Genomic DNA, 10,969 nt, shown 5'->3' on the forward strand with positions numbered 1-10,969 from the left:
CTTTTTTAAAAAAAATAATTTAAATAATAAATATTTATATTAAAAATAACTTATAAATAAATTATTTTGTATTTATTTATTTAATTTTAAAAATATTTATTTTAAAAAAATATAATAAAAACTTTTTATTATAAAAGATGTTATTTTTTTAACTTTTTTATAAATACTTAAATAACTTTTTAAAAAATTATAATTTAATTTTAAAATTACACCAGACATTAATACTATTATTTATTATAAATCAAAAATTAAAAAAATAACTTTTAAAACTTTTTAATCGACTATAGTCACAATGACTTTTTTGTTACTTATGATTCTCTTCTAGGTACAATTTTTTTGTAATTTTCTGCTAATTTTAGAGGGGTTGCATTCCTTCGATTTGTTGCTCGTAGTTATTTCTATTTTTTTTTTGTGGTAACACTGTTGATTATAAAAAAAGAAAAAGAATATTACTAGTAATCCTTTTTAAAATAATTATANATACAGAATATATATTGAATACGTGTTAATATTTAACAATATATAAAGTATGTATTGGACATATGTTAACATTCTAATCAACATATAAAATACATATTAAATATATTTTTTACACATCTACAATATTACTGTAAAATACTTCAAATATTAATATTTAACCAAAACAGCATTTTTATCTCTATATTAAAAATAATTTATAGTTATTAGTCCTCATTATTTCTTTTTTTACCATTTCTTTTCACTTTACTTTCTCTTTATCTTTTTTATATGAATCAATACTCACTGTTATTATTATTTTTTTTTTAGCTTGCAGCTTTTTATTTACGGCTACATTCGCCGCTTTTTGCTATTCACCTTTGGCAATTTTTTCTTTTCACACGTTTTCCTTTTTTTTCTTAACATTTAATATTATATGAAAATAAGAACAAAAAAGAGTTTCCTTAACACAACTTTTGGCTATCCAGTAGAAAACTATTAATAGTGGATAAGTTATAACCTGCACCTGGCAAAATGAGAAAAAGGATGCATAAAAAATTTCTGACATAGGTTTTTGTTTTAGTGTTCGGTCTTTACATGTTTTGCAGGATTGCCTACACATTATAACACATAATGTTATGGCACTTGCAAATTACAATATTTTCATTTAAACTCCCATGTAGAGACAGTTGGACTGTTTACCGAAATTAGCCCAATAATAAAAGAATGGATCGTTGACGAAAGGCGTTGACCTTAAGGCACTGTTTCAAGAAATTGACATGGGCAAGATTGCAAGTTACGGTGAAACCCTAAATGGTTTGCATCTAGACAAAGGAGTCTCCGTTGCTGGTGGCAAAGATATTGTTTGGTTTAATTACTCTATTAGTCCTTATAGTTTTGCGAAATTTTTAATTAGATCCCTATACATTTTTTCCTTTTAATTGAGTTCTTACACCAAAATTTTTTTTAATTGGGTCCCTACACTTTTTTGTCCTTTTATTTAGGTCCCTATACTAATTCTTTTTTTTTAGTTAGGTCTCTAAAAAATTAAGCCAATTACTACTAAGAAGGACTTAATTGAAAAAAAATTTAGTGCAGGGACTCAATTAAAAAGAAAAAAAGTATAGGGACCTAATTGAAAATTTCACGAAACTATAAGGACCAACAGAGTAATTAAACCATATTGTTTCATTAGTTAAGTTTTGGAGGGATGAAGTTGTACAAAGGGTATTGTCACGTTTTATGGTTTGCAGATTTATCTTTGGCAATGGCAAATTGTAGAGCAGAACAGACGATGGTAGTGTTTTGACAAATTTTTGTTACACGGTATTATGTCTTATCTAAAAACTTCTAATTCTCTAAACGCTTGTTCTGCGCAGGCCTGCATGGAGGGAGAATCGGTGATGAACCATTCTGATGGGTCACTCTGTGCTAAAGAGGAGAGAAGCGATGCCTATGGTCCCGGTAGTAACAAATTTGAGGATGGGGGATTAGGAGTGGACTCAAAGTCACGTGAGTATTTTGGGGACAATTTCTATGACAACTGGGAAGAGAGAGCCGTCGACGGTATTGCAAAGCTTGGATGTATTAATTTCAAAGAAATAACCGCTGAGATTATGATGTGTCATTTTTCGGATCGATCAGTTGCATTTTTGTTTTACAGTTTGTATGCGAAAATGAATGGTTTTGCTGTGAGGAAGAATAAAATTCAACGGAATGTGAAGAATGAGGTTACACAACAAGAATTTGTATGTTTTCGGCAGGGCTCAAGAGATATAGGGTTTGTTAACGACGGATTGCGACAGAAACGTGAGGCGAAGGCGGAGACTAGATGCGGTTGTGAGGCAAAGATGCGAGTTCACGTGCACTTAGAAAGTGGTAGATGGATAATATCGTACTTTCAGGAAGTTTACAACCACAAATTTTTAGAGGATAGACTAACCTGTATGCTATCGGGGCATAGGAAAATGGATGCAGTCATTGTGGAACAAATGAACATGATGCTGAAAGTTGATATTAAAATGCCACAGATTTATTCGTCTTTTGTGCACACTGGTGAGGGATTCCAAAATGTTCCCTTTCTAAAGAGGGATATGTATAACCAGATAGGCAAGCAACGGAGACTCATAGGTGGGGATGCGATGTCTTGCCTTAAGTTCTTGGAATCCACAGCGCAAGAGGATCCAGGAATATATGTGCGTATTTGGCCGACAAGGATGGTCGTCTGGTATACCTGTTTTGGTCAAATAATTGTAGTCAGCTGGATTATCGTTTGTTTGGGGATGTCATAGCATTTGATGTGACATATCAGAAGAATAAGTATATGTGTCCACTGGTTGTGTTCTTTGGAGTCAATCACCATAACCAAACCATTGTGTTTGCTGCTGCGCTAGTGGCAAGTGAGAATGAGCAGACTTACACCTAGTTGCTTCAACAGTTCTTAGACGCTATGAAGGGTAAAGCACCTGGATGTGACATAATAGATGGACATGGAGTGATGAGAAAGGCAATCGAAATGGTATTTTCTGGCACTTATCATTGTTTGTGTGCGTGGCACCTGCTAAGGAATGCTACTTCTAACCTAAACAATCCCACCTTTACTTCTGAATTTAAAAAATGCATGTTGTTCGATTATGAGATTTCCGAGTTTGAAGATCATTGACATTATATGGTTAATGCGCTCGATCTATTGAATAATCAATGGATTTTTGACCTTTATTCCAGAAGAAATATGTGGGTAACTGCACATATACATGGCTACTTCTTTGGGGGTTTTCATACAACCTCTAGATGCGAAGGGTTGCACTCAATGCTTGGTAAATTTATCCACGCTCGGCATAATTTGAGGAACTTTTTTAAACAGTTTATGCGTTGCATATCCCAAAGGAGGTCTGGAAAAGCACACTCTGATCTGCTATCTGTGGTTGGGGATGTAGTGTTGTAGAGTCCGTTGCATGATCTGGAGATGTCAGCTTCCAACAAGCTCACAAAAGAGATTTTCTTCTTATTCAGTCCGATGCTTTTCCGGACTTGTACTCTGAAGGTACAGACACATACTTTGAGCCAAACTTGTGATATATACACTTTGTCAAGGTCAATTAATGCTCGTAAGGAGTGACAAGTGTGTCGCTATTGTGACAGTAACATTTTCAAGTGCTCGTGCTTGCGGATGGAGTCTCTGGGTATACTGTGTGATCATATTGTAGCAGTGCTCATACATGTGGAGTTGAGTGATATACCAGACAGTCTTGTTCTTGATCGTTAGTCTAAGAATGCTCGCTCCAAAGTAAGGGCATTTGTGGAGAAAGCTCTGTTTTGCTGGGATTCAACGATCACGTTGGATGCTGAATTAAAGTGCAGGGAAATGTGTGTTCTGCAATATGGAGATGAAGCTGAATTTGTTGACATGATGGATAAAGTTTGTTGTGAGATATCGCGGCTGAAAGAGAAAAAAGATTGTGGTGATCTAGGAGATCGGAATAAAGTTCGGAAAGCATCAACATTAGAGGGGTGCGTGAGGGATCCACAAATGGCTCGGCATCCAAAGTGGCAAAGAAAGGACGCAAACCACACATTGGTGAAGGGTGTCAAGAGGTGCAATATTTGTCACCATATAGGCCATAATCGATTATCTTGCCAGTTAAACCCTAATAGTCGAAGAAATACACAAGAAGGTGCATCATATTTTGGTACTGAGGGTGAGGACGAGACTGGAATGATCGGTGACTCATCCGAGGAGGTAACAATGTTAACAAATTATTTTACTCATTAGTTTCGCTGAATGTTTAGTTCATTTATGATTGTTAGTGCATGGCTAATGGAATGTATTATTTTAGATGGCGTGGAATGGTGCAACAGAGTTTGGATTGGCCGAGGACTATAACTCAGAGGGAGAAATATCATATCCATACTTCAACTGAATCCGCTTACATTTCATTTGAGTGGAAGGATAATATGGTGGGTCGTATAAAGAGTTGTCATAGTATTTATCAAACCTTATGCAGTAGGTGTTCGAGAAATTTAGTTTCTCACAAGATCATGCATTATGCTCTATATTTGAAACAAAAAATGTATGTGTAGGAGACTCTATTATGGAGCATTAACTTTGGAAATTCATCATCATCATGCAGCATTATGACTTTCATAATTTATGCCTTATATTGAATTTAGAAATTTACCATGACCATGCATCCTGCTGTATGAGACTCTAGTATGCAATATTGAATTTGGAAACTCAAAATCATCAAGACGCAATATGAGGTAATAAAGAAAGTACTTTAAAAACATCAAAATCATGCATTATACTCTATATTTGAAATAAAAGATATATGTATAGGAGACTCTGTTATGGAGTGTTAACCATGGAAATTCATCATCATGCAGTATTATGACTTTCATAATTTATGCCTTATATTGAATTTGGAAATTCATCATGATCATGTATGCTACTGTATGAGACTCTAGTATGCAATATGAGATAATAAATAAAGTACTTCAAAAACACCAAAAAACGTCATACAGTGTGCCATTTACAAGTAACTAACTTCCATGTGCAAGTTATAAAACATTGTTCCAATGTGACAAAAAAAAGATTGCGAAACAACACCATGCAATCCAAAAAACATCATCAACATATGTATCATTCTAAGGTTAGTTACTCATAATCAAAAAATTGAACTAAGAGCACCACCTCCGGGTTAGTCCTCGATATCTCAAAAATAGCCAATTGATCATTGTTGATGTTGCACAGCTTCACGAATTCCCCCCAGCCTCCTGTGATGGTGCCATAGTTGCCTCTTCGCTTGCCCCCGTATCGGCTGTAGGCCGCTCGAACAGAGATATCCCCTGAACACAGAGTGACCATGACATTGTCACCAACGTCGTGGCCAAAGTGTGGTACATTTGGCTGGCAAAATATGACAACGAGAAGTAGTTAGATAATGTGGACCAATACGGCAACGGTCATGAGTTCAATTATAATAAATCGGCCATTAGTCAAATCATTATCATCAATTGTCATGCAATCCAGTGATCATCTACTAAACTATGCAATTCAACAACAAAATAAAGGCATTACAGAGATCAAACATTGCACATTAATCACCAACATAAAACACAGACATGCACAATGCCTACTCGACATAACCTAACAATTACAACATAACCACCAACATAGAAACAACACAGATAATGTGGACCAACATTGCCAATGTAACAGGTGTATATAGTCGAAAGGGAAGGAGATACAAACATTACTAGCACTAGACTTACCAGGAAGTGGACAAGTAATAGCCTTCTTGTGATGTGCATTACAAAGAATGGGTGATCAGAGCGAAATGTCTGTGCCACCTCAGACGCAGCCGCGCTCCTAGGAATATTGATGCAACCCGTTCGAGGCAGATGCACTGGAGGAGTGTTTGGAACCTGGGGGGTTCCTCTGTTGCTGGATTCACCTCTAGACGGAACATTAACTTTGGAAATTCATCATCATCATGGAGCATTATGACTTTCATAATTTATGCCTTATATTGAATTTAGAAATTTACCATGACCATGCATCCTGCTGTATGAGACTCTAGTATGCAATATTGAATTTGGAAACTCAAAATCATCAAGACGCAATATGAGGTAATAAAGAAAGTACTTTAAAAACATCAAAATCATGCATTATACTCTATATTTGAAATAAAATATATATGTGTAGGAGACTCTGTTATGGAGTGTTAACCATGGAAATTCATCATCATGCAGTATTATGACTTTCATAATTTATGCCTTATATTGAATTTGGAAATTCATCATGATCATGCATGCTGCTGTATGAGACTCTAGTATGCAATATGAGATAATAAAGAAAGTACTTCAAAAACACCAAACAACGTCATACAGTGTGCCATTTACAAGTAACTAACTTCCATGTGCAAGTTATAAAACATTGTTCCAATGTGACAAAAAAAAGATTGCGAAACAACACCATGCAATCCAAAAAACATCATCAACATATGTATCATTCTAAGGTTAGTTACTCATAATCAACAAACTGAACCAAGAGCACCACCTTCGGGTTAGTCCTCGATATCTCAAAAACAGCCAATTGATCATCGTTGATGTTGCACAGCTTCACGAATTCCCCCCTTGCCTCTTCGCTTGCCCCCGTATCGGCTGTAGGCTGCTCGAACAGAGATATCCCCTGCACGCAGAGTGACCATGACATTGTCACCAACGTCGTGGCCAAAGTGTGGTACATTTGGCTGGCAAAATATGACAACGAGAAGTAGTTAGATAATGTGGACCAATACGGCAACGGTCATGAGTTCAATTATAATAAATCGGCCATTAGTCAAATCATTATCATCAATTGTCATGCAATCCAGTGATCATCTACTAAACTATGCAATTCAACAACAAAATAAAGGCATTACAGAGATCAAACATTGCACATTAATCACCAACATAAAACACAGACATGCACAATGCCTACTCGACATAACCTAACAATTACAACATAACCACCAACATAGAAACAACACAGATAATGTGGACCAACATTGCCAATGTAACAGGTGTATATAGTCGAAAGGGAAGGAGATACAAACATTACTAGCACTAGACTTACCAGGAAGTGGACAAGTAATAGCCTTCTTGTGATGTGCATTACAAAGAATGGGTGTTCAGAGCGAAATGTCTGTGCCACCTCAGACGCAGCCGCGCTCCTAGGAATATTGATGCAACCCGTTCGAGGCAGATGCACTGGAGGAGTGTTTGGAACCTGGGGGGTTCCTCTGTTGCTGGATTCACCTCTAGACGGAACATAAGACCTCTCCACTCCGGATAATTCAAAGATACGCACATCAAAGTCATCGAGGCCCTTGTGCTTCAACAGCAGAATGTCATTGGGACGAAGCTTGTAGTCACAATAAAACCTTTCCCACCCCCCTTCGAGCGTGATCTCACCGAAGACGTTCGAGCTACATCCAATCTTGTATGTTCTCTGCACCCCGTCGGAGACTGTTAGGTATACATGTTTGCTAGATTTCGGGAGGAGATCATTTGGGAAGGGTATATGCTGCATAAATGGGTATATTAACAAAGAGCATAGCAGATAGTATTACAGGTGGCCATGTGAACTATTGGCAAATAAGGAAAATGATAAGGAAAAGAGATATCAACTATAGTCAAATAAAGATGAGATAATACCAAATCATGATGGAGCAACGTACCAGTGGTCGCGACGGATCCCCAGCCGATTTGATAACTCGGACGACATCGTTGTTCCTCCCAATATGCCCTAGTGCATGAGGAGGTCTTCTCCTACCTGAGGCCATGAGTTCTTTCTTCCAAAGGTATGAAGGTAAACAATTAGAGGATAGATGGAAATTGGTAAAGTGAGAAGAACAGTATCAAAAAGGGTAGTGAATAGGTCGGATTTGATTGGTAAATCCTATCTAATAAATGTAGTCAGACTTCTAAATCCTCTCTATAGGTTTATATGTTATCACTCTTCTAGTCTTCTTCTACACAACAAAATATTTTGTTCCTAAAACATTAATGATTTATTTATTTTTTACCAATTTCTTTACTAAAACGTATTTTTTTCTTTATTAAAACAGTTAAACCATTTTGTAAATGAAACAAGTGGCCTGCCATATACTGTGGGCGTAAAGGGCTTTTAATTAAGTTGTAATTGTTGGGATTAATAACCTATGACCCAGAAATAATTCAGTCCCAATACAATGTAGAAAATTATTAACATTAATTCTACTCTGAGAACTAGTGTTTTACGTTATTACCCTAATTTTGTCCAAAATACTGTTGTTTCGTTTAGCTTTATGTTATATACATGAGCCGTATTAGTTGTGCAGAAAGATTGATGACATTGTAAATGTTTTGTAATCAAATTCTCTTCATTTGAAATCATTTGACTTAAGAGTAATTTTGCCCAAAATATAAGATTTAAATGGCCATAAGTTAAAAATATTATAAAAAATATTTTATAAAAATTGTTAAAAAATAAATATTTTTAAAATGTGTCCTTAAGATACAAATTAACTAAATTATTTTTTAATTTAATATATTTTATTTATTCAATTATATTAATTATAACTAATCAATTATGTAATTTGATTTGATTAGGATAAATATTTCATCATTTAATATTTTATTTGATTCATTAAATTACATTAATCATAACTTCAAATATTTAATTTAATTAGAGTAAATATCAAATTATTTTAAATTTTGTTTGATTCATTAAACCAAATTAATTATAACTAATTTATTATTTAATATGATTGAGATAAATATTAAATTATTTAATAAATAATATATAAAGCAATGAAATAAATGAACTCAATTAATTTAAATTATTATCTTATTATTTTATATATCCCTTTTCTCCCTCTCTACTTTGTACTTCAGGTAAAATATTTGTAATTTGTAATTTTTGTTTTTTATGTTAATGTTGCTAATATTTTTCTATGATTTTGTTTTATATTAATTTTTTTATTTATTTTGATTAATAATTCTTAAGGGTATTATTATTTTATTTAAAGATAATTTAAATTTTTTGTAATATTTTTATAAAAGTTGATTAATAGGTTCTTCTTTAAAATATTTTTTTTGAAAATTTTTTAATAAGATCGTATTTTGATTTTTCTCTTTCATCCTTTGTATTAATTAAGTAGATATTAATCTTCTATCGCAATACATTTTTTTTCTCCTCCACACGTTATCTTTTCTATCTTCTTTTACTTTTTCTAATTGCTATTTTTACTTTATTTTTAATTATTTATTTTACTTTTTCTTCTCATATATAGATTTATTATAATTCATCACAGGTTCTTTTGAATTTAAGTGATTTTTTAGGTTATATTTTACCATTGATGCTTTTATTTTGTTTAGTGTATTTTTTTTAGTCTGTGTTTAATAAAATAATCTGTAAATTTCTATTCTATTATATAAAAATTAAATTTCTGCACTTAATGATAAAACTGTCGTGGCATGTTTCTGATGGTGTTTTTCAATTTATTTCTTTTAACTCATTAAATTCAATTTATGATAATAATTTAATTATATCAACTAATTGATTTGGTTAATTATTTAAATATTATACAATTTATTATAATTTTTATCAATCAATTAATTCTAATTCAAATTGAATAATTATTTTGTTACAAAATTATTATTTCCTAATCTATTTATAGACAATACATATGTTAATTATAATCGCAAATTAAGCTATTTTACATTAAATAACTTATATAATGGTCATCTTATTTATTATCATAAATGCTGAATTAAATAAGTCATTATTACTTTTGATTTAGAATTAAATGAGAATAAAATCAGATATACTATTTTATTTGACATTTAGAGTTTAATGGATGTCACACTCGGATATAAATAGTGACTTCTGAATTTGGGTCTCCAACATATCAAAGCCACATCCGTAACTCTTTTTCCATAAAAGGAATTGCGATTCAACTCTGTCATGGATACATAAGGTTTTCAAAGAATAAGGGAATGGTGTGAATTTGCACAAATTCTAAATGTTTGAACTTACGATGTTGTTTCAGTTGGTTGTCGTTACGAGAATGACTCTAATCTATACGTGTCTAAGGACTAGAATATATTAAATCTTATTTAAGTAATTTATTTCTAATATTGATATTTGATTAAATTAGTTTTAGAGAAATTTAAATTATTGACTCAATTTATATATTATGATTATTCTTTTTGAAGATTATGTAATAAAAAAGTTTGAAAAATAAATGCAAGAATTATAAGGTTATGGAAAGTCCCATCCAAATTTGACAAGAACAAGACGACTTACATAGAAATGGTTCTTATGGATAATAAGGTAAGTTGATTATTTTTCATGATTCTTTCAAGTGATGCTAGGTCCATTTTATAAATATTTTGTGTTTATATTTTAAGTTTATTTAATAAGTAAACCCTTGCACGAATCAAAGACAGTGCGATTTTATAGATTTATACATGCTAATAGCCTTTATATTTAATTTGTTTTATAGTGTGATAATAGTCAATATATTGTTGGTGGATTAACTATTACTATATTATTTATGATCATATTCAGTATATATGTTTGATTTATTGAAGAAAGTAGATTATTAGAATCGATTAATAACTATTTTAGAGTTAATCTAATTAACACTAGATTAAAAAAAATAATGCATAACATATTACTTTTTTATTAATAAAATTATTATAATTCAAATTAATTTTAAAAAAATAATTTAAAATTATAATTTCAATCTTATCACGTATATGGTACGGGTAATTATACTTGTTATTAACAATAAATGACATTATTATAAATCATGCATGTATTAACTTTTACAAAGATAAAAAGTGATATATGAAAAAAATAAAAACTTTTTGTCTTTAATTTATTTAATCAATTTTATTTAAGTTGATTGGACATAATTATCATTTATTTATTAACAATATTTATTATTTTATAATTTAAAAAGTAAAAAATTCTTCACGTTAT

The 10,969-nt window shown here is 32.0% G+C and overlaps 2 protein-coding genes across 2 annotated transcripts; one reads left to right on the top strand and one right to left on the bottom strand.

The window, feature by feature from the left end:
- LOC107627013 (protein FAR1-RELATED SEQUENCE 5-like) lies at window positions 1,788-2,881 on the top strand. The gene is made up of 2 exons (XM_016329894.1): window positions 1,788-2,655; window positions 2,748-2,881. Exons 1-2 carry the CDS (start codon window positions 1,788-1,790, stop codon window positions 2,879-2,881), a joined length of 1,002 nt encoding a protein of 333 aa, XP_016185380.1.
- On the bottom strand, window positions 6,902-7,820 carry LOC110267552 (B3 domain-containing protein Os03g0622100-like). Its single transcript, XM_021113240.1, has 2 exons — window positions 7,677-7,820; window positions 6,902-7,522 (listed from the first exon to the last, which is right to left on the bottom strand). Exons 1-2 carry the CDS (start codon window positions 7,779-7,781, stop codon window positions 6,902-6,904), a joined length of 726 nt encoding a protein of 241 aa, XP_020968899.1. The 5' UTR covers window positions 7,782-7,820.

The sequence above is a fragment of the Arachis ipaensis genome, chromosome B02 (assembly GCF_000816755.2).
Source record: "Arachis ipaensis cultivar K30076 chromosome B02, Araip1.1, whole genome shotgun sequence".
In the NCBI taxonomy this organism is placed as follows: domain Eukaryota; kingdom Viridiplantae; phylum Streptophyta; class Magnoliopsida; order Fabales; family Fabaceae; genus Arachis; species Arachis ipaensis.

Excerpts from the sequence above, each read along its gene's own strand:
- LOC107627013 (XM_016329894.1), top strand. The coding sequence starts at position 1,788 with ATGTCTTATCTAAAAACTTCTAATTCTCTAAACGCTTGTTCTGCGCAG. Across the intron at positions 2,656-2,747 it reads GGATCCAGGAATATATGTGC|CATTTGATGTGACATATCAG; the intron begins GTATTTGGCCGA and ends GGGATGTCATAG.
- LOC110267552 (XM_021113240.1), bottom strand. The coding sequence starts at position 7,781 with ATGGCCTCAGGTAGGAGAAGACCTCCTCATGCACTAGGGCATATTGGG. Across the intron at positions 7,523-7,676 it reads GGGATCCGTCGCGACCACTG|CATATACCCTTCCCAAATGA; the intron begins GTACGTTGCTCC and ends CCATTTATGCAG.